Raw genomic sequence first — 24,629 nt, forward strand, 5'->3', positions numbered from 1 at the left:
GCCATTGCGCTCATGGATCCCAAACACATGACACACTATCTTCTAAGTCAACATTGTTAGCCCCCTTCCTGTCCTTTAAACCCCTCTGAAGGCTGCAGATGTGTTCAGTCCTCTGCACTCTGCTTGCTGGGCATGCATCCCTCCGTGTGAGTAAGCACCCAATTTCCTCGCCACATGCTGTTATTGCCTCTCATCCAGAGGGAGATTGGGCTAAGTAAGTATCCGCTGACTTGATTTTGTGGTGTTTTATCACCTCTGATGAAATTAGAGGGGCTGAGGGGGAGAGGAACAGACAGGGACAGGACAGACTGTTATGTGTGTGAGCTGAAACAAACCCTTTTCACTGTGACACCAAGAGCTTATTTACCAGGTAATGTGAGTGGACTTTCTTCAGTAGCTCAGAACCTCTCATAAATATTCACTGTCTTCCTTCCTTTATCCCCATGATTACACTTTATCTGTGTTTTCTTTCTCCGAGGTAGTCTGGCTTTGTTCAGATGCTTCACTTCGGTTGACCTCCGATAGAGTTTGGTGAGAAACCGCAGAAACAGGGAGGCGAGGTGTTTATAGAGGAGCGGGTCACCGGGGTGAGCGGCTTTAACTCCTCACAAGTGCTCCCACTGCAGTTACTCAGAGTGAGATAAGGTGTGTGTGTGTGTGTGTGTGTGTGTGTGTGTGTGTGTGTGTGTGTGTGTGTGTGTGTGTGTGTGTGTGTGCGTGGACTTCAGCTTGCACTGGAGCTAACACTCGGACAGATTTGGTTTCCTATCCTCCCATGTGAAGGCGTTTATTTACACAGTCCTGCTGTGTTTGTCGAAATGTTTGTGATGAGAGCGCTCGCCGTAAACATCATTAACCCGAGGAGAGAATCTGCTGTCCTGCACACCCACACTCACACTCACACTCACACTCACACCCACACACACACACACCCACCCACACACCCACCCACACACACACTGCAGCTGTAGACATCATCAAACACTCACATGACAGCTGAGATTAACAGACGTCGGTCTCAAGTTTTATCGACTTAAAACTGAGCGTTAAAGCGGAACTTGACCCAGAAATAATATTGTTTTTGTATCAATTCCTCCCGCCCTGTTACCTTGATTTGCTAGCCAACAAAGTTTGTTTATACTCAATATATAAATGATCTTCATGTGGGTCAATTATTCCCTTTAACTCTCAAAAGATTCATGATAATCCAGGGCTGTTTTTGCAGAGTGTAAAGTTAAGAGTTTAGCTGTTGGTTGTTATTTATTTGCTGTTGTTTGTTAGTTGTTGGTTAACTTTAGCTGTTGGTTGTTAGCTTTTAGCTGTTGGTTGTTAGTGATCGCTGTTAGTCGTTCGCATATCCATTTTTTCTTATTTATTACCTTGATTTTCTAGCAATCAACGTTAGATTATAACTGTTTTATAAATGATATTTTTTGGGGTGAAGTTTTCCCTTTACCTCACAAAAGATACATGATAATCCAAGGACATTTTTGTGTAAAGTCTTTCTCTTGGTGTCAGTATCATGCATGCTGTTCCAGGAACAGAGATCAAACACACTCCACTCTCGTGCTTTTTGCATTGACAGTCAATTGATTTTTAGATTGGATCCAGCTGGTCATATGTCTGTATTACACCAGTCCCATTGTCCCTGCCCAGTCAGAGTTACCTTCATGGCTGCTGGACACAGTGCTGGGGTAGTTAGTCAAGACAATAATGCATTACACACCATAGCTACTTTACTAAATGACTCACTTGCCGTACATCCTCATCACATCCCTATATCTCCTCACCTGTATATCCTGTCCCCTGTAAGCCTGCAGTGATCCCCTGAGTGCTTCTGATGGAGGCGCTCAGCAGACGAGTGGTTCCCGCTGCGTCTCACCGCCTGGGTGTTAGCCAACTCATCCTCCGAGCCAGCGTGTGATTACAGAGCCACATGGACATATCATACAGTCTTCAGATGAGACAGTAGCTGCAGAAATTGAAGGGATTAACTTTGAGTGACAGGATTCCCATCATATATCCCTCCTCCCCCTCCTCCCTCAGAAACTCTTACATAACGGCTCTGTTAGCGGATGCTTCCTGCTGAGAGGAATCACATTGTCTCATGAGGATTGCATATATTAAAACTAAAATATATTTTCCCCCACGTCTCTGCTTCCTTTCATCCCTCCTGCTCGTTGACCAGCCTCCCCTCCCCCTCCCCCTTTTCCCTCTCTAGCGTGCCAGCCAGGCTGTGTAAATTTGCTCGGGATAATAGTGGACGTACGGTGCCAGCTTCTGGAGTTGTGGCTGCAACGGCTTGTTACCCAGCAGGAGTAATGGCTGCACGTCTCCCCCTGATTCCTCCCCTTCCTCCTCCCTCTCCTCCTCTGTCTTTATTTAAGTTTCTCCCACGCAAACTGGAGGCAATGTCTGGTCCATTCCCGCTCACTTTCACAGGCCATCATTCACTGTTTCTGTGCTCTCATTGTTCTGTTTGCATGCACAAGAGTCCTGTTTTGAACCCGGAAATTTTGAGTACCACAAAGTTTTATCTTAGAAATGTATAGCACATAGAAACCGCAGGATGTTAACTTGCATATGATGGGTAATTTGCACAATTAGCATAAGTTGCATTGCTAAAATGGCAGTTTTAACCATAAAGAGACCATATTTGTAGTCCCTAGGGACTGATTTTGATTGATTTTGGCTCAATTTCGAAGTTTTAGGGGACTCTGGGTTATTTGGATTGGACAAATGGCTCATCTGTTTCAAGATCAAGTGTCCACAGTAGATAATCATTCCAACAAGAGTACAAGAGTAAAGCTATAGCAGCCAGAATCGGATTGTGTTACAGTAGGTGAATAGTCTAACAGGCCATCATTCAGGCTTTCTGTCCCCTTATTGGTCTGTTTGCAGCTCATAGAGTCCTATCGTGAACCTGGAAATGTTAAGTACAACAAAGTTTTATGTTGGAAATGTATAGCAGGGTCCCCAGCAATAGAAACTGCAGGATGCTAACTTAGCAATTTGCACAAATAGCATTAAGTTGCATTGCTAGAGTGGCAGTTTTCACCAGAAAGAGACCATATTTGTAGTCCCTAGAGGCTGACTTTGATTGAGTTTGGGTCAATTTTGAAGTTTCTGTCCCCTTATCTCAATTCCTCTTATTGCTCGCCTTCCACCTCAGTTCCCAGTGAGACAAACGATGGGAGAATCAGTGTAGCTACCGAAATGGAAGCCGTTGTTTTTTCATGCTTCATTATTATCGTGCGATGTTCCACTCACACGTCTCAGCCAACTTTCAGATTGTTGGGGGTTTTTTTTGCAGCTTATCTGTGGATTTGGAATGATTATTTGACAGAGGGTTTCTGTCCATCGGTGCCTTACTCTGATTGGGTAACCTCACAGCAAAAGTCAGAGTCCAGAGCTTTGTTTATCGGAGGCAGCTGCAGGCAGATAACCCCGCTGCAGGGAGAGTCTGAGGATAAAGAAAGCAAATACAGCAACACTCACCAGTGCACAGAGACGCACTCCTGCATATTGCTGGTGCTCTCATGCACACAAAATCAAATATCATAATGTTTTTGACCAAATGCACTGAGGTGAATTAAATGTAATGACTAAGGCTAGGATCACAGTCCAATTACACCATGAAATGTGATTCACCAGTAGAAAAAATAAGATTATGCACAACAAGGAACAACAAATCTGTGTTGAAGTGGACAGGAGAAGAGCTAGCTGAAGTTAGCTATTAACTGTTTGCTGTTAGCTGTTTCTTGTTAGCTTTTAGCTGTTGGTTGTTAGCTGTTGGTTGTTAGCTGTGGGCTGTTAGCTCTAAGTTGTTAGTTGTTAGCTGGTAGTTGTTAGCTGTTAGTTGTTAGTTGTTGGCTGTTAGCTGTTAGTTGTTAGCTGGTAGTTGTTAGCTGTTAGCTGGTAGTTGTTGGCTGTTAGCTGTTAGTTGTTAGCTGTCAGTTGTTAGTTGTTAGCTGTTAGTTGTTAGCTGTTAGCTGGTAGTTGTAAGCTGTTAGCTGTTAGCTGGTAGTTGTTAGCTGGTAGTTGTTAGCTGTTAGTTGTTAGCTGGTAGTTGTTAGCTGGTAGTTGTTAGCTGTTAGTTGTTAGCTGTTAGCTGTTAGCTGTTAGCTGGTAGCTGTTAGCTGGTAGTTGCTAGCTGTTCATTTTGAGCGTTTAGCTGTTTTTTGCTAGTTGTCTACTGGTAACTGTTGTTAGCTGTTAGCAGTTAGCTCTTAGCTATTATTTGTTAGCTCCTACTTGTTAGCTGTTAGCAGCCAGCAGAGGATCCATTGAGTTACATTATAATGAGTGGGTATAATGGGTAAATAAGCATCAGTTGAAGTTAAAGATGGGTTCAAATGTAATCTTGTGAAATGTAGTTTTTGTGCGATGAACTTTAAGAAATGCACTTATTGAAGATAAATACAATATATTAGAGGGAATTATGACCAATTTGAGCTCCTAACAAGAGAAATGTATTAACGATAATGAAGAAATGTTAAATAGGACATAGTTTGTGTAGTGGGTAAGAACATGGGATTCGTTGTTGTTGTTTGTGAAAGCAAATCGGTATCAAAAGCTGTGGTATTTCCTGCTATTTGTATTGAATACTTCATTCCTGGGATTTATTGTGACATTCTTACTTGTGCAATATTATGTTAGATGATATCTTGTCTCATATAATCAATATTGAAACTATATGGATATATTGCTCAGCCCTACAAACACACACACACACACACACATACACAGACACACACACACACACACACACACACACACACACACACACACACACACACACACACACACACACACACACACAGGTGGTGCCCTTGTTTGGGTTCATCTGTGTTTTTGGCTCTGCTGGTCCTCTCTCTCTCGCTGTTCGTGTTCACGCTGCAGCCCGTTAATGACCTCCCGTTTATGTAATCAGATTTCAGAGAGGCCAGACGAGTGAGCCTCTCATTTATTTTATTCCAGTCTGCTCCACACAGGATGCACGACTGCCTGATCATCCACACCGCTGCCTCCCCCCCTCCCCCGGCCGCCCTGCACATGCTACCTGAGCAGCGCCAAGTCGGAGGGTTGCCTTCGCCAAGTCCATCTGTCCGCTCCAACAACTCTTAAATGTGATAAAGATCTGGCCGGAGAGAGGCAGTCTGAGATGTGAGGATTTTAACGAGCGGCTTCACTAAACCCCCTCGAACATGTTATTTGATGAGGAGAAAATATTATATGCATCTTACTATTGCTGCCCTGTCCTACCCACATCATGTTCTGAACCATTGTTCATACATTTGCAAGTTAATGATGAGCATATCTCTGTTAAACAGAACATTTTAAGTGATGCTTTAAACATCCTGCACGATCACAGCTTGTCTGACATAATCTAAAATAAAAAGAACAGCCAGTGCAGGAGTCTGAGAAATAAAAATGTAACGCATCATCCAGGTGTGTATTTGAAGTTTAGTTGACGGTTTAAATGAGAGTTAAGATGGATGGACGAATGGGTGGAAGGAAGGATGGAAGGAAGGAAGGAAGGATGATGGATGGATGGATGGATGGATGGATGGAAGGAAGGAAGGAAGGAAGGAAGGAAGGAAGGAAGGAAGGAAGGAAGGAAGGAAGGGAGGATGGATGATGGATGGATGGATGGAAGGAAGGAAGGATGGATGGATGGAAGGAAGGATGGATGGAAGGAAGGAAGGATGGATGGATGGATGGATGGAAGGAAGGAAGGAAGGAAGGAAGAAAGGAAGGATGGTGGATGGATGGAAGGAAGGAAGGAAGGAAGGAAGGAAGGAAGGAAGGAAGGAAGGGAGGGAGGGAGGGAGGGAGGATGGTGGATGGAAGGAAGGAAGGAAGGAAGGAAGGAAGGAAGGAAGGAAGGAAGGAAGGAAGGAAGGAAGGAAGGAGGGAGGGAGGGAGGGAGGATGGATGGATGGATGGATGGTGGATGGAAGGAAGGAAGGAAGGAAGGAAGGATGGATGGATGGATGGGGTGTTTTAGGGCTGTCATTGAGTAAGAAGTCCCGCTAAAAGTAAATCGAGGTCACATCCTCTGTGTCATAATCGGTAAAAAGCGGGCCAATGAATGCATACCTGAAGGGAACATTAAGTGTCATTTACGGCACACACCATTTCGAGCGAGGCTTTTCAGAGCTCTTCTTCCTCCAGCGAACAGTTTTAGTTGCACTCGAGTGGAAAGAGGATCCCGGCCTCTGTAACATAATCCCAACAATGAAGTTATATCTAAAATTCCTTCTGTTTGCACGATATTCAGATTAAATCTCGAGCGCAGCCGGCCTCCGTTTCTCCTGTCCTTTAATAATTCATACAGACATGATTCATTTTCAAATCCTGCAGCCGCTGAAGCACCTCTCATGTTGCATCCTCCCACTTACTGTACAGCTTCCATCACACCGTCGTGTTGACTCTGGAGTGGCAGGAAGCTGCAGCGAGCTTCAGGGAGACTTAAGGGTTTGATAAATTGTGTATGGTGTCAATCAAAGCGCCTGATTTACTCCCCCTGAGTGTGTGTCTCTGTGTGTGTGTGTGTGAGGTGAGCTTTGAGCCCTCCGCTGACATCCGCTCTGTTTATTTTCTACGCCCGCCGAGGGAGCGCTCGCTCTATGCCGAGGCCCCGTTTACAATTCAGATTTATGGAAATACGTGGTAATAGAAAGCTGCTTTCAGGGGATGACAGACAGCGATGATGAGGCGTGCACGTCCTGGAAGACCAGGATTCAATGCTTTAATAAGAGCACTGTTCCTGTGTCAGCAGAAACACAGAGAGGGGGAACAACGTAATGCATGTTCCTGTCGGATGCCTTTGATTGTCTGAGTGGATGTGGGGAGGGGAAATAATTTCAATCACAATGTGATCTCTCTCAGAGCATGTCAAAGGTTTGAGGCGTAATACCAGTGTGTGTGTTTGCTCAAACAGACTTTCAAGTGTGTGTGTGTGTTTTGGGGGGATTACATGCACGTGTCCTTGTTTGCATTCAGGGATAAGAACCCACTCCATTATTCCCGTTTCATGCTGCCTTTTTTTATCAGGAGTCAGATTTATTGTGTTATGTAACTGTAGGTGATTACAGTTTTTTGGGGATGCTGATGCCGTAATCCGTGACAGTGCTGTCAAACACCGGATGTGTTGGAAAAAGGGATCATTTTTAGAAAGAAAGTCAGATTTTTTCAGATTAGAAAAAATAATAATAGATAGACATTTCAGAAATTAAAAAAAAAGTCAGATCTTTTAGGGAAAAGTGATCATTTGAATAAATAGTCCCTATTGAACTGAGATCTGAAAAGACAATCAAAAGGAAAAAAGTGTCAATTTTGAAACAGGATCAGAGCCACATGAAGAAGGAGTTAGAATATTGGGAAAATAGTGGGACATATAAATCGAAATGTAGGAAAAAACGTGATCATTTTGAAGAAATTGTCAGAAATTCAAATTTGGAAGAAAAAAAATCTGAAATTTGAGAAGAAAAATCTACGGGAGACAAAAAGTGTGCATTACACGGGTCAGGCTCATGAAGAAGGAAAAGAGCTTAAAAGTCGACATTTAATTTTAAAAACTCCAGAAATGTAGTCTCCCTCTTTTTGTTCCTTTCTATTTCCGACTGTTTCTTTAAAATGATCCCTTTTTTCCTAGAAGTTGGAGTGTCTTAATTGTGGACGAGTGTGTGTTAATTGTCTGTGCACCACTGAGTTACCGCGTGTAGCTCTGAGCCTAGCACACACATGGAGCCTGCAGGAAAACAAAGCAGATTATAACGAGCAGCAGAAGCAGCGACTCTAATCTGACTTTATGAGCTAGTTCCCTCCGTTACTGTGATGGAGTTTTAAACATTAAGCATGATGGAAAAGCTCCAGCAGCATCACAGTGGGCAGAGGGAAGGGAAATGATCCTGGTTTCTGAGGGTGTTACTTTGCTTCTGTGTCATGTCCTGATGGCGGCGGCAGCGAGGACTCACAGTTTTTCTCTTGGAAGCCGATGGAGGGGAGCTGGCACCGGAACAGAGGAATCCATTTCCTATTGAGACAAAAGAAAGGATAAATATAACTCCGGCTCAACAACTGGAGAAGTCTCTCATTATCTCTCTCTCAGAGACAGAGAGAAGACTAATGGAATAACCTCTGCTGCTAATCGCCGTTTGATGGGCTCCTATAGAGGAAGAAGGACTGCCTTCAGGGGAGATTACACCTCCTGTTTCTACCCTCAAAACGTCCACGTCCGCCGCACAATGAGCTGAATGTTGTTTGTTCCGAGCCGTCTCTCTAATTTGCAGTGTATCCCTTCTCCTTAAGCATTAGGATTTCACGCTGTACATTAATGACTCAGGGAGTAACGCATTAATCCCAGGCATGAAATCACAATCTGCCTTTTCTTTTTCCTCCTCTCTTCCCATCCAACAACAATGGATTTAGCTGCGTAAAGGGATTTTTGGTTTATGTTCTTTATCTTTCGCCACACAATTGCAGTAAATATGAATTTGAGAGATCAAGCACATTTGGCTGCATTGTAAAGAAGCTTAGGATATGTTGACGGCCCTGCTTCCTGTTGCAGAGCCTTGGAGGTTTTGCAGCTGCTTCTATTCCAGAGGCCGCTTCCTAAAGCCGGTGCTCTGCACAGCCCTAAACCAGGGTTTGCTAAGCCTATCAGGTCATATTCTCTCCCTTTCTGCTGCATCTTTTCATGAGACACAATGCAGCTCCGTCCGACCACAGGGTCCGGGGAAATCAGCAGCAGCTCCTCACAGGGACCGGTTTCTCGAACAGGCGCTCGGCAGCCGCCCGGCGAACGGCGTGCCAAGGCACCGCTCCGTGGGCCCGACTGTTCATCATCATTAGTACGGGAAGTTTTGCACCACGAAAAAAAAAAACCTGGCTTTCTCCGAGCCATGATCACAGCCTGTGCAGGAATGCGAGTCTCTCTCTCTTGTCGATTTTTTTCCTTCTGCCTCCACGTCTGCCAAAGAGACTGTTGGATGAGGATAGAAATTATGGAGGAGTTTTCCTTATATTCTTATGTGAGGTAGCACGCTCGGTTGACAGTTTGTCAGCGTGTCAGAAGCAGGATCTGTTTTCTGCTGACATATGTTCGTCGTGTTGAAATATTGCTGAGGTTGTCAGTTCTGTAGACCCTCAGTCATACCCTCTTGCTCCTCTTCTGGGTCAGTAGGTAACTCTGCTTCAGGATGAATCACTCCCGGTTGCATTTATATGTAAATGTGCTTCTTCTCGGTAATCCTGACTCGTCATAAACAACAGGAAGTGTTGAAAGGCTGATTCAGCGTTATTTCGGATTCTTTTTAAAGTCTGGCTGCACGGCACAGAGGCGTCTCTGTCAAGTGCAACAAAGAGGTGGTCGTGCAATCACCTCGAACAAAGACGTTTCCCGGCATGAAAGGATAACCTTTATTTACAGCGTGCAGTCACTGCCTCTGCAGCTGCCGCCACGACACGAGGGACCGATGCATACGGCTGAGGAGCGGGAGAGGAGGGAGAAAGGCGAGGAAGAAAAAGATGGATGGGAGTAAATGTTGTATGCACACATACGATTAAGGGGCGGGGGTGTAGCGGGAGCTCTAAAGGGCAAAAGGCTGCGGGGCTTGTGCAGAGCGCTGGCTCAGCAGGAGGCTGATTATACCTCCAAAGGGATCCACTTTGCACATCTAGCATGTACAAAAATCAAACAAAGGAGCATGGCAGGCAGCTGAAGGGTGTGGGGGGGGGGGGGGGGGGGGGGGGGGGGGGGGGGGGGGGGGGGGGGGGGGGGGGGGGGGGGGGGGGGGGGGAGGGGGGGGCGGGACTGAAGGGCCTGTGCGGTGGGGGAGGGGGGAGAAGGGGTGCGGGGCCTAACGTACACCTGAATAGCAGAGGGGTTCTCTTAAGTAGAGCACTATCACTTATACACCTGCAACATCATCATGAGAGACTCTGAGAACACACTCCGATCACCTGAACTCACGGCCTTAAGAGCCACATCTGATATCACAGACTTGACAGGAAGCCGTTTTAGAAACTCGGATCAATGAACATCACCGAGGGACTATATTTAAAGTCTGAGCACTACTAGCGCATCCAGATATACACCAACAAGAGGAGGGACTTAGAGTAGAGACTCGTACATACTGCTAAACCTGAACAGGAGAGGACTCTTTAGAAATCTACACGAAATACAGAACTCACAAAGACTAAATAGAGACACTACAACTGATCAAACATCACAGAAGACTCTTTAAAAAACTTCAATACGATTACGACCTGAAAACAGGAAGGACTCTTTAAAGTAGAGATCCACATCCCTACAAAGATTACTCGACAGACTTACAAAAATGAACTTGGTTTTGTATAAATCTTCCTGATAAATCACAATGCGGTTATTATATCAGCAGTATGAGAAAAAATAAAGAGCTTTTAGAACATTAAAGCATGGAGACATGTCCCAGGAGAGACACTACATACTGATATACACCTGGACATCAGCAGGAGAGGACTCTTTAAAGTAGAGACACTACATACTGATATACACCTGAACATCAGCAGGAGAGGACTCTTTAAAGTAGAGACACTACATACTGATATACACCTGAACATCAGCAGGAGAGGACTCTTTAAAGTAGAGACTCTACATACTGATATACACCTGAACATCAGCAGGAGAGGACTCTTTAAAGTAGAGACTCTACATACTGATATACACCTGAACATCAGCAGGAGAGGACTCTTTAAAGTAGAGACACTACATACTGATATACAACCTGAACATCAGCAGGAGAGGACTCTTTAAAGTAGAGACTCTACATACTGATATACACCTGAACATCAGCAGGAGAGGACTCTTTAAAGTAGAGACTCTACATACTGATATACACCTGAACATCAGCAGGAGAGGACTCTTTAAAGTAGAGACACTACATACTGATATACACCTGAACATCAGCAGGAGAGGACTCTTTAAAGTAGAGACTCTACATACTGATATACACCTGAACATCAGCAGGAGAGGACTCTTTAAAGTAGAGACTCTACATACTGATATACACCTGAACATCAGCAGGAGAGGACTCTTTAAAGTAGACGCTAACATTGTCATGATTATAGGAATAATAATTGAGGACAAACGACCAATCAAGGCGATCAACATCAGTCAAAAAAATTAGCAATTAGTTATTTTTATCAAACTCCTCTTCTATCCCCAAGTGTTTGTTAATTCACGCCGCTGATTATTCCAGGCTCATCTCTCACCCTTGATTCCCTGCCTCCCCAAAATGCAAATGTGGAAGCGTGACAAGGCCGTCTCCCCCCCCCCAGTGCCCCCGTGCCGCTCCCCAGTTTACCTCCTCCAGGCTCCGCTGTAATTACCCTCGTTGGATCGCTGCTCCTAATCATACCTGATTCTGGGGCTGCTCTGCCATTGTCTCTACTCGTTAGCCCCTCCGACGCTGCGGTTCTGATGGAGCGGTCTGATAATATAACGGGAGGGGGCCGTGTGCAGATCCAAACGGGACGGTTGGGCCACTGGAGATTAATCCCTCTGCTGCCTAATCGTGTCGGCCGAGGATGAATAGCATGAAAGGATAATAAAGAAAATAATAGAAATGTTTAGAAGAATTAAAAGGTCTCTGTAAGAGCACAGAGCGGGGGGAGGGGAGGGGGGGGGCGGAGTGGCTCCAATTTGTTCTCACTTTGTTCCAGTAATAAGATCCAGGCCTTGCTTTTCCACCGGCCGGAATAATGAACTGCTGGGGACGGGGCTCTGTGGCTCAGAGAGTCGGGGGGGGGGGGGGAGCGGGGCTGATGTAGACAAGAGACAAATGATGCTGCTGTGGAGCTGTCTGAGGGCTTATCTAGTCCTTATTGTTGCACTTTCATCCAAATATCTATTCATTGTTGGGCTGTGGTCAAACATGATAGTTATTTTAGGATATTTTAAGCTTTAAATCAAAGTCCTGCTGATGTTCAGGTGTATATCAGTATGTAGAGTCTCTACTTTAAAGAGTCCTCTCCTGCTGATGTTCAGGTGTATATCAGTATGTAGAGTCTCTACTTTAAAGAGTCCTCTCCTGCTGATGTTCAGGTGTATATCAGTATGTAGAGTCTCTACTTTAAAGAGTCCTCTCCTGCTGGTGTTCAGGTGTATATCAGTATGTAGTGTCTCTACTTTAAAGAGTCCTCTCCTGCTGATGTTCAGGTGTATATCAGTATGTAGAGTCTCTACTTTAAAGAGTCCTCTCCTGCTGATGTTCAGGTGTATATCAGTATGTAGTGTCTCTACTTTAAAGAGTCCTCTCCTGCTGATGTTCAGGTGTATATCAGTATGTAGAGTCTCTACTTTAAAGAGTCCTCTCCTGCTGGTGTTCAGGTGTATATCAGTATGTGGTGTCTCTACTTTAAAGAGTCCTCTCCTGCTGATGTTCAGGTGTATATCAGTATGTAGAGTCTCTACTTTAAAGAGTCCTCTCTTGCTGATGTTCAGGTGTATATCAGTATGTGGTGTCTCTACTTTAAAGAGTCCTCTCCTGCTGATGTTCAGGTGTATATCAGTATGTGGTGTCTCTACTTTAAAGAGTCCTCTCCTGCTGATGTTCAGGTGTATATCAGTATGTAGTGTCTCTACTTTAAAGAGTCCTCTCCTGCTGATGTTCAGGTGTATATCAGTATGTAGAGTCTCTACTTTAAAGAGTCCTCTCCTGCTGATGTTCAGGTGTATATCAGTATGTAGTGTCTCTACTTTAAAGAGTCCTCTCCTGCTGATGTTCAGGTGTATATCAGTATGTAGAGTCTCTACTTTAAAGAGTCCTCTCTTGCTGATGTTCAGGTGTATATCAGTATGTGGTGTCTCTACTTTAAAGAGTCCTCTCCTGCTGATGTTCAGGTGTATATCCGTATGTGGTGTCTCTACTTTAAAGAGTCCTCTCCTGCTGATGTTCAGGTGTATATCAGTATGTGGTGTCTCTACTTTAAAGAGTCCTCTCCTGCTGATGTTCAGGTGTATATCAGTATGTAGTGTCTCTACTTTAAAGAGTCCTCTCCTGCTGATGTTCAGGTGTATATCAGTATGTAGTGTCTCTACTTTAAAGAGTCCTCTCCTGCTGATGTTCAGGTGTATATCAGTATGTAGTGTCTCTACTTTAAAGAGTCCTCTCCTGCTGATGTTCAGGTGTATATCAGTATGTAGTGTCTCTACTTTAAAGAGTCCTCTCCTGCTGATGTTCAGGTGTATATCAGTATGTAGTGTCTCTACTTTAAAGAGTCCTCTCCTGCTGATGTTCAGGTGTATATCAGTATGTAGCGTCTCTACTTTAAAGAGTCCTCTCCTGCTGATGTTCAGGTGTATATCAGTATGTAGGGTCTCTACTTTAAAGAGTCCTCTCCTGCTGATGTTCAGGTGTATATCAGTATGTAGAGTCTCTTTATTTTTCTCATACTGCCTGTGCTGCAGCACCTCTTTTCACCCTCCGTCTGAAACCAGAGCCCAGTCTGCTCTGATTGGTTAACTCGCCGCCTCTGTTGTGATTGGTCAACGTGCTTAGAGATGTCCCGCTCCTTAGCCCATCGCCTACAATGTCTTGGAGCCAGTGTTACGGAGGTAAAAATAGCAGTTTAACTTTGGGATTTTAGCCTCTGCAGACCATTTACATGCACACAAGCAGCTCTATAACACACGACAGGAAAGGGAAACACCCCATAAAGCGTAATAGGGCCTCTTTAAGTCTGATGACTCATTGCCGAGACTCCTCCGAGGCTTTGTGTGGAGTTGTCAGAAGTGCTGGCTCACTGCGAGTCAGGTCAGGATGATTTCCGTTCCTGTAACCGGCCTCTCGCTCCGGCGTTGTCCGGCAGCTCTTCTGCTCCGTGATGGTTTCCTGTCATTGTCTCCTCCGCTCTGACGATGACCGCTGACCCTCTCCGACAGTGAGGGCTAATGAAGAGTGTTTCCACTCGAGTCAGACGTGCTTCCTCTGCAGGATGCTCAGTCATACAGTGATATGTAACACACTCTCTCTCTTTGTTTTGTTTTCCAGAAACATGTGAAGATCCCCGTGGATATTTGACCTGCACGTTAGCCTTCAGAACAAAAAGGCGAAGGTTCTCCTCTCTTCTTCCCGCCGTCCGTTCTCTCTGCTTCCAGTCTCCTCGCAGGCCCGCTAATCATGGAGGGCCGGCGGGCGTCACGCAGGACTTTATCGGCGGCTCTAGCTGCTCTGATTGGCTTCTGGCTCTCAGCGGCCCCCGCTTTGTGCACCGAGACGTTCACTACCTTCCACCCCGAGCGCCGCGACTGGCTCTTCAACCACCTGACGGTCCACCAGACCACCGGGGCGCTGTACATCGGAGCGGTTAACCGTGTCTACAAGCTGTCGGGCAACCTGACCCTCCTGGTGTCCCACGATACGGGTCCAGAGGACGACAACAAGGCCTGCTACCCCCCCCTGATCGTCCAGCCCTGCTCTGAGCCCCTGGTCTCCACCAACAACGTCAACAAGCTCCTGCTCATCGACTACTCCCAGAACCGGCTGCTGGCGTGCGGCAGCCTCTACCAGGGGGTCTGCAAGCTCCTCCGGCTGGATGACCTCTTCATCTTAGTGGAGCCGTCCCACAAGAAGGAGCACTACCTCTCCAGCGTGAACCAGACGGGCACCATGTACGGGGTCATCGTGCCGTCACAGGGCCAGGACGGCACCCTGTTCATCGGCACCGCGGTTGACGGGAAGCAGGACTACTTTCCCACCATCTCCAGTCGGAAGCTGCCCCGCGACCCCGGAGTCCTCCGCCATGCTGGACTACGAGCTGCACACGGACTTCGTGTCCTCGCTCATCAAGATCCCGTCGGACACTCTGGCTCTGGTGTCCCACTTTGACATCTACTACGTGTACGGCTTTGCCAGCGGCGGCTTTGTGTACTTCCTGACGGTGCAGCCGGAGACGCCGGAGAACAGCATGTCGTCGAGCGGCTCCAGCAGCGACCTCTTCTACACGTCGCGCATCGTCCGCCTCTGCAAGGACGACCGAAAGTTCCACTCCTACGTGTCGCTGCCCATCGGCTGTGTGAAGAACGGAGTGGAGTACCGGCTGCTGCAGGCGGCTAACCTCGGGAAGCCGGGCCGCGTCCTCGCCGCCGCGCTCAACATCAGCGCCCAGGACGACGTGCTATTCACCATCTTCTCCAAGGGACAGAAGCAGTTCCACCGGCCGCCCGACGACTCTGCGCTCTGCGTCTTCACCATCCGAGACATCAACGCCCGCATCAAGGAGCGCCTACAGTCCTGCTACCAGGGGGAGGGGAACCTGGAGCTCAACTGGCTGCTGGGGAAGGACGTGCAGTGCACCAAAGCCGTGAGTCAAATGTGACTTGTCTCTGAATGTTTTCATGTTGGAATAAGGGGTTATTTTGTCTAAATGCCACACAAACAACACAATGATCACCAAAGGTACACGTTTTATTCACCTTTATAGCATATTTGGTGTCGAAAATATGAAATGGCTTCAAAACGTAACTTTTGCACACCGGTGGAAATGCATCAAGATGTTCCTTTGATTATTATTATGTCTTTATTTAACAAGGACCATGTATACAATTAAATACCAGCACATTCAATATGTATATCTACTGTTAGAATTAATGTCAACTAAAAATGCAAATCACAGTCAGATTATTGTGGAGAAAAAAGAGTGAAAGAAAGAAAAGTCTGACTTGTTTCTGGATGTTTGAACGTTGGAATAAGGGGTTATTTGATCGAAATGCCACAAAAATAACACAACAAATGTTCTTATTATTATTATTCAGTCTTTATTTAACAAGGACCTTGCATACAATTGAATACCAGCACATTTATCAGAACAACTATACTGTTAGAATTAGCTGCGACTTAAAAAAATCCGATTATTGTTGAGAAAGAAAGAGTCAAAATAATTCAAAATAATTCAAAAATGTCCTTTTTTTTTACTCAAAGCTCGTGTGAGTGAGGTCTTTTGGCCAAAAATTAGAAAAATAGATAGAACTTAAAGTAATGAGCATACAGTACACTACCTGCCCACATATGCTGAACACTGAAATATGCATTTAGCATGTGGATGATTGGGATGTGCAACTTCTCCCACAGTTTAGTTCTGCACAGGAGCAAGACACATTGACTTATGAGTTAGTATGCCTCTTATTGGTGTCATTCTGTGTCTTTGGTGGTCATTATGTGCTCCTTTTTTGTGTTTTTGTGCTCAATTTGTGGTCAGTCGGACTTGTTTTCTGTCTGGGATTTAATCAGCTCTCAACTAAATGAGAGGACAAGAGAGGCGACCAGAAACCCCCGTCCTGTTTCCTCCCCGAACGACCCAAAGTTCTCAATGAGCCGCAGAGCGTTTGGAGTTTTTGGAGGGCGTGTTACTGTAATGGAAATAAACACAGCAGCTAAACGGCGCTCATCGCCTCGCATATCGCTCTCTCTCACACACTACATGTAATTATGTCAGATTGTTTTCGCGGCTCTGATCTCACAGAGGATCCGCTTTCAAGTGCGTCTGAATGAGAGATAAAGGAGAGGGGAACGTGTTTTTCTTCACCGCCATCAAAGCGATAAAACTCTCCTCGAGCGAAATACAAACAAACACACAGACGGATAAAGGAGTAAGGAGGGAGGGGGTTGTGGAGGTGGGGGGATAAATGGTGTAATACAAGGCCATGAATCTGCTGCATGTTGTCAAGTAGAATTAAGTTTCTTGATTCCCCCGATCCCAGGAGGGTTCAGTCCTCTGTGCGTTCATGCTGTAATTGCTAATAGGAATTTAGGAATATTCAGTCTTAATGATGAGTGTGTGTGTGTGTGTGTGTGTGTGTGTGTGTGTGTGTGTGTGTGTGGGTGTGGGTGTGGGTGTGTGTGTGTGTGTGTGTGTGTGTGTGTGTGTGTGTGTGTGTGTGTGTGTGTGTGTGTGTGTGTGTGTGTGGGTGTGGGTGTGGGTGTGGGTGTGTGTGTGTGTGTGTGTGTGTGTGTGTTTAAGCGTTAATGATACCCCGTGCTATGATGAGAGCCACTGATCAGCGTCCCTTGTTGCTAATCCCCCCGGGGGGGTCACTCGATCCACCACTCTTATTAAAATCAGAACATTCCCCATTAGCACGATGTCAGAGGTGATCGTCAGGAGGAGGAGGAGGAGGAGGAGGAGGAGGAGGAAGGAGACGCTCCCTCTCTCTGGGTTTTATCAGCAGGAGGAGGAGCAATAGATGAGGCTGTATGCAGATGACAATGCTACCTATCTGTGGGACTTTAAATGAGCTCCTTTTCCACAAGAGCCCCCCATCATGTCGGCATGCTGCCCCTCCCTCTCCATTCTGCAGACACACACACGCTGCCAATAACGCTGCTTTACACACCGAGAAACACACACTTTTCATGTCTTTTCACACAGAGAAGAAGTCCTGGTGCTCAATGAGCAGCCAATAAAGCCTCAGTATGATATGGGACTAATAGGAGGAACCCTGTTATGCTTTTGGGGGGGGGGTTTCCCCCTCTGTAGTGCATACAAATGGTCTGCAAAGGCTCAAATCCCAGCATTATTGTACATCATCTGCTCCCAGTTTTCCTTGTATCCACACACATAAGGAATGCAGAGTGTGTCCTGGTGCCCAGTGAGCAGCCAATACAGCCTCAGTATAATATGGATTATGCAGATGCAAGTCAATGGCTGAGGAACTCTTAAAGCCTATACAAATTACATTTAACCACCCGATATGTCAGCCATGCTAGCGTCGCCCGCTTGCTGTTAAATCCCCCCGCCCTTGCTCGCACAGTGTGGCGGCTTTAAAGAGTTCCACATGTTGAGTTCCCTGAATAAACGTATTCACTGTGCGGTATTTTTAGAGCTCAGATCCATGAGGGGAATCAAGGTGAGATCGACCCCAGAGACGGTGTTTGTTTTCTGTAAATCACACGTACCTGAGCCTCTCCTGTGGGCCGTCTCTAACAGCAGGAAGCCAGAGAGCCTTAATTACACACTCCCTTTGCACACGTCTCTCTGAGTGTACGTGCATGCAGGCGGAGGCTGAGGCTGGGATTCAGACACAGCAGCCGATCAAAGTTTCATGGTCCAGCCTGCTGCCATCTGGAGTCTCGCGAGGTCTCTGTAGTCTCATGATGGGATGCCTTCTCTGTGTCATCCTACCGTTGCTGCTCACCCTATGAACTCTTCAGGAGCAAAGAGGAGAGACATCCTGTGATGCATCCTCTGGAAACTCTTTCTCTTTGCATGGAATAAATGCGGCGTTGTTCGATAAGGATTATTCACACAGGCTCTATTTTCGTTTCTCGGCTCGAGATAATCTGCACGAAGCAGCCTGAGACTTTCCTCCACTGCCGGGAAGATTCAACGATAAGGCAGGGGGAAGGTGTACGAAAAAAACTCCAGCAAGCTCGCGGACTCCAGGGGATCCGAGTCTGCCAAGCGTACATCATCTAAACAATCTAGATATAATCACGAGCAAATGGTCTGCGTCCCAGCAGAGCATTTCAGTCTGCTGGCTCCCCCCCCCCCCCCCCCCCCGTCTGTTTAAAACTAGCTTTAAGGAGTTTGACGAACACAAGTGCATGTTTTAAATACTGCAGCACGGCACTCTGAGCTATTTTAGGCAATGGGAAGCCATGAAGTGTAGCAGGGGGGAGAGGGGGCTGTGACTGTACGAGCGGAGGCGATTGTCTGCTGTCAGCATTATTGCTGTTGTTCCGCTCATGAAATCTGCGCAGTAAAGACAGGTTTTACTGCCATGGTGCAGAGAGAGGAAGTGTCACTCAGCAGAGACAGATATACAGCTCAGGCATCAAGGGAGGGGGACCTATAGAGTATAGATATAAACAGGGGAGAATAAGGCTAGAAGAAAGTGACCCATATCTAAATCCCTGTTTCCAGGATCATTCAAATCCTCCAGTGGTGGAAGAAGTACTCGGAAATTTGACTTGAAAAGCAGGGTTTATTTCTAGAAAATTAAAGCATTCCCGCCAAAATTAAGCCCCGCCCACTTTCAGGTGAAAATCCTGCATCAGAGAGAAGCTGAAAATAATAGTGCCATCACGTCTTCAAGCTGCTGAGTCATATATTGCACCTCCAACAACAAATAGATCCAGAGCTCGGGTTTCTTTAAGAAAGGATCAGAAATCTCAGTCTCAGTGTCAGCCTGCTGCCTGCCACTCGTCCCCTGGCAGACCCACCGATATCCATCCCCTATTTATTCTCCGTAAGCTGTCTCTGCCGTCTGACCAGACATCTGACCCCATCTTCATATCTCTAGACTCATTAAACCCTTTCTGACCCACAGAGAGATTGTTTTCTGGTGTCACTTTAACATTTTAGGGGGATATCTGCGTGGTTTGGACAAAATCCGGATAAAAGTACACATTTTACATTCTTAAAATACCCCACTACACGTCCTGATTTCAAATATCTATTTAAAGTGTTAGCATCAAAATTAAAGTACCAACATTCTGCACAAAATAATATAAAGTACAGAAGTGTTATCACCTAAATGTACTTCAAGTATCAGAAGTATGCACGGCTCACTACTTCTGTCTCTATCTTCTGAATAACTAATATGTGACGTGCTTTGTGCAAGCGTGCCATCCTTATTTTGTGTCCCTCAATAAACATATTGAGCAGGCTAGTAAAAGGTTGGGAGAAGCTATCAGGTCCCTTTTGGATTTGATGTTGGCCACGTTTAAATGCACCAATGCAAATGATCTCACCACGCTGCAGTGTGATCTCAGATGGAGTGTGGACGTATCCCTCCTCCCGGCGCTTTGAGGCCACACACGCCTTCACTCTGCAGCCGCTCCTGCACAGATACACCGCACAATCACAGCAAACACCCGCGGTAATGAAACTTTATGGCGGTGATTATTTGCTAATGAACAGGTAAACACCCCCCCCCCCCGATGCATATCTCAGTCCCGCCGTGCTCTCCTCCTGCAGAGGCGTGATGATAGACCGGGGTAATGAGCCACGATGAGAGCAAGGTGGAGTCGTTCAGGCGGAGCTGAAAACATGTCTGCCGAGCGGAGCGGAGACTCACCTCGCTCTGACCCCCCTCCCTCACCTTCCTCATCCGTCGTCTCTCAAACTGCAACTTCCTCTCTGATCTCCATCCTCCCTGTCCTCCTCCATAAAGCTCTCTGCTCACGTCTCCTCGAGGTATTCCCCCCCCCCCCCCGGCTCGTACAGTGCCTTTCATGTCAGGGTTTTTATGTTTAATGTGACACATTTATCTCCTCCTGCGCTCCAATTTTATCTCCCCCCCCTCTCTCTCTCTCTCTGCAGCCGGTGCCTATCGACGACTCGTTCTGCGGTCTGGACATCAACCAGCCCCTCGGGGGGTCCCAGCTGGTCACTGGTCACACTCTGTACACCGAGACCCGGGACCGCATGACCTCCGTCACCTCGTACGTCTACAACGGATACTGCGTGGCCTTCGTGGGAACCAAGAGCGGACGCTTGAAGAAGGTAGGCCCTCTTCCACATCTCACAGAGCAGTTAAAGAGGATCTACTCTGCTCTTTGGGGGTTTTCCCTTCCCTGTAGTGTGTTCCATATTGGTTTTGGTGCATGTAAATGGTCTGCAAGGGGCTAAAATCACTCTCTGGGCTCTGGTTTCAGACAGAGGGTGAACAGAGGTGGTGCAGTATGAGAAAGAATAAAGAGATTTTTGATCATTAAAGCATAGAGACATGTCCCAGGAGAGACACTACATACTGATATACACCTGCACATCAGCAGGAGAGGACTCTTTAAAGTAGAGACTCTACATACTGATATACACCTGAACATCAGCAGGAGAGGACTCTTTAAAGTAGAGACTCTACATACTGATATACAGCTGAACATCAGCAGGAGAGGACTCTTTAAAGGAGAGACACTACATACTGATATACACCTGAACATCAGCAGGAGAGGACTCTTTAAAGTAGAGACACTACATACTGATATACACCTGAACATCAGCAGGAGAGGACTCTTTAAAGTAGAGACTCTACATACTGATATACACCTGAACATCAGCAGGAGAGGACTCTTTAAAGTAGAGACTCTACATACTGATATACACCTGAACATCAGCAGGAGAGGACTCTTTAAAGTAGAGACACTACATACTGATATACACCTGAACATCAGCAGGAGAGGACTCTTTAAAGTAGAGACACTACATACTGATGTACACCTGAACATCAGCAGGAGAGGACTCTTTAAAGTAGAGACCCTACATACTGATATACACCTGAACATCAGCAGGAGAGGACTCTTTAAAGTAGAGACACTACATACTGATATACACCTGAACATCAGCAGGAGAGGACTCTTTAAAGTAGAGACACTACATACTGATATACACCTGAACATCAGCAGGAGAGGACTCTTTAAAGTAGAGACACTACATACTGATATACACCTGAACATCAGCAGGAGAGGACTCTTTAAAGGCGTGTAGTAGAGTCGGTGTGATGCATACAGACTGGTCGACGGGCTCCAGATGGATCATGGCCGCAGAGAAACGTATCTCCTGAATATTTAATGGCGGCTGTCAGGGCGCTGAGGAGTGGTCAGCTCCTGGTAAGTGAGCTCCGGTGTCGCAGTGTGGAGTAAGCTGCACCGAGCCGTTCATTTTAATAGGCACCTTTTTCTGCCTGTGGCCCGGGCGCTAAACTTCCCCCTCTCGGTGTGAGAATACAAACGCCACGGGGGGGTTAAGGGGCTGCTGGCCCGTTAATGATGATAGATTTGGCAGCCCAGCCACAGGACACACGGTGTGAGATGAGACAGGACAGGACTGCAGGGTGAGGAGTGCTGTTCTCTGGGTGTTATGAAGGGTGTCAGTCAGTTTTAAAATGCTAACGCTGTGTGTTTTAATGTCAGCTGATGCCGGCCTCTCATTGGTTGGTTAGTCAGTCTGTCAGCAGCTGTGTGAAGCTCAGAGCAAGACTTTGAAAGAGAGTTGTTTTGGAAACATCTCTTGGCATCTTCTCCCGGCCCGGAGTGGCAACACAACACAAACAGTGCTGGTGCTGGGGGGGGGTTAATTTTCGTCTCCATCTATTCATAATTAAATCGATACACCAATCAGGCTGCGGTGGAAGAGATGTTCACTCCATGTAGTCCCCAGTTTGAGCGCTTTAATAATTCACCACCCTCTCTTTCTACTCGCTTAAATGAGACGAGACAGAAAGGAGTGTTTTCCCCGCTGTGTTGCAGTCGCTTGCATCTTGTTTTTGTCTCTCCGCTTCCTCCCCCCCCTCCCATCTTCTGCTTCCTGAGAAACCATGCAAAATAGCCTCGCTGTGTACTCCTAAGAGGGGCATGACTGTAACCACAGTAACACCAACATGGGGGAGGAATTAACCTCGGTGTGAGGAGGGCAACGAGCGGAGAAACAGAGAGGATGAGACGGTAATGCAACCAATCCTCTGTAGTAAGCATCATCTGATTTGTTGTCATCAGAACAATCTGTCCTCCTTCATCTTGAAGTAGCTTATATGAAGAGAAATGCAGGAAATATTCTCCTGCTGTTTCTAGAAAAAGTGAGAGGAAGCCATCGTCGTTTTTTTTAGTCTAATCAAACATTGATAGGTTTGCTGGAGGAACAGTGCTTGGAACTTTCTGGACGTTATTTGCCCCTGCTTTGTTTGGCGCTGACACAGCTGTGCACCACATTTGCATGCAGGTGTGTTATTGGACGAGAGCTGGTTGTGATTTGCATGCAAGCACACACCTGGATGTGGAGGAGAGGAAGGTTTCCCATCGTGGCAGCAGCGAAAGAAAATACTACTCTTTAACCCCTAACCCGAGTCGGTTTTACATCCTCAATAAGGCAGGTTTTTATCAGAAAATCTTCAGGTTCGTGCACCGGTCTTTGTGCATGTGTGTCTGCAATATGCATGCTGACAATGAGAGCGTTACTCCGTCACCCCCTCAGGTGTATCAGGCAGCAGGTGACCCCCCTGAGCCCCGACTGCTCTGCAGGAGGCTGATAAGCTCCTGAGGGTGCAGGAGGTGCAGCTTCCTTCAGATCTGAGCGTGAAGCAGCTATAGGGTGACACCATTTGATGCTTTTCCGCTGATATACCGTCATGCAACCGAGGGAGACAGACAGGTGGGGAAGGGGGAGGTTGTGTAAAAATAAGAAGAGCAGAATGAAGGAAGACAGCGTTGAAATGTGAATTTAGTGCCGCCAAGGAAACCAGGGCTGCACCGCTGCCTGTAATTGGATTGGCTCCCTTCCCAAAGAATCCCCCACCACCCCTCTCCCGCTTCCCCATTCAATCCTCCTCCCCCTCCATCACCCTCTCCTCCTCCCTGCAGACTGTATGTTGCTGCTGTTTCCTCGGCTTTAGCTTCGTAGCGTGGCTGAGCAGCGGGATGGTGTTGGCTGCCTGTCGCCGGCTCCTGCAGGGGATTGATTGAGGAAGAGGGGTTAAGAGGGGTGGGAGAGGAAGGAGGCTCTGAGGAGAGGAGGATGCATATATAGAGGAAACAATAACACTGCATGCAGAACAGACGCGCTGTCATCATGTGGACAGGGTGCGTGCGTGGTTCTGTGTGATGTAGCGTCGAACAGGACAATATCTGGAGAAGCAGCTCTTTCCCTTTCACACATGCACCAGACTACAGGAGACTGACTGTATCATAATTTCTGGAAATAGGAGGATATGTCTGCAGAAAGCGTGCAGGAGGCGTGAAATGACTCGGATTACACCCAAACCATAAAGCCGGTTCGTGATCAGGTTATGAACAACCGGCACTCGCGACAGTCCCTGAACTCTTCTGAGGGATTGGGCACTGGCCCTTTCAGACAGGAGTTCTCACGGTCTCTTAAATAAGACGTTCTTGTTTGGATATTAGTGTAAATTACCTTTTCCTTTCACCAATTATTGGTCCGGTGTCAGCCTCAGTCGTCCCACATTACAGACTCTTTACTCAGGAACTAGCAGTCCGTTTAGTACCTGAAGATCTGGACGATTCTCATATTCAGTTTGAGGTGTCATTAGGCTTTTAGAACATGTCTGTAGACTTCTGGGTGGCTCCCCTGCAGGCGGTGATTGATGGTGGAGGGCAGCAGCATTCACCTCAGCAGAAAGCCGCTTGGAGGGAAATCAATATTCCAGACTTACATGGAAACCTGTTCCAATCAGGACCGGAATGACACCTCGAGTCCACCGTTAGCCGAACAAGCAGACAATGTTCCACTGGGTTTCTAGTGAGTTAATATCCTATTTAAATTCTAGCTCTAGTTCTCATTGATGCTCAGCAGGCTCCATCGTCTACACACAATCACTTCTCATAAACCCACAAAAAGAGAGACAACCTCAGAGCTCCGAGAGTCCGATAATTGGAGATAGCCGATCTGCTCTGCCTTTTTTCTTCTGGCTTCACATTACCCAAGAATTGCATCATCTAAATTGGAATTGGCAGTGTGTGGTTTCCTTAGTGCTCGAGCACAGGCGTGAGGGCTGGGATTGGTGGGAAGGAGGAGAGGAGCGGCCGGGAGCTGAGGCTTTGATGGAGCTGGAGATGGAGATGGAGATGGAGATGGAGGGAATGGCTGCACATGTACAATCAGATGTTGAAAGACATCCCCGGCAATAGATG

At 46.6% G+C, this 24,629-nt stretch overlaps 1 protein-coding gene across 1 annotated transcript in view; it reads left to right on the forward strand.

The window, feature by feature from the left end:
- plxna2 (plexin A2) overlaps window positions 1-24,629 on the forward strand; it is a 203,666-nt gene that overhangs the window by 14,485 nt on the left and 164,552 nt on the right. Inside the window, 3 exon segments of the mRNA XM_063910249.1 lie at window positions 14,040-14,774; window positions 14,776-15,351; window positions 20,311-20,493. Coding sequence (XP_063766319.1) covers window positions 14,169-14,774; window positions 14,776-15,351; window positions 20,311-20,493 — 1,365 coding nt within the window. The 5' untranslated portion in view covers window positions 14,040-14,168.

This window comes from Eleginops maclovinus, chromosome 1 (assembly GCF_036324505.1).
Source record: "Eleginops maclovinus isolate JMC-PN-2008 ecotype Puerto Natales chromosome 1, JC_Emac_rtc_rv5, whole genome shotgun sequence".
In the NCBI taxonomy this organism is placed as follows: Eukaryota; Metazoa; Chordata; class Actinopteri; order Perciformes; family Eleginopidae; genus Eleginops; species Eleginops maclovinus.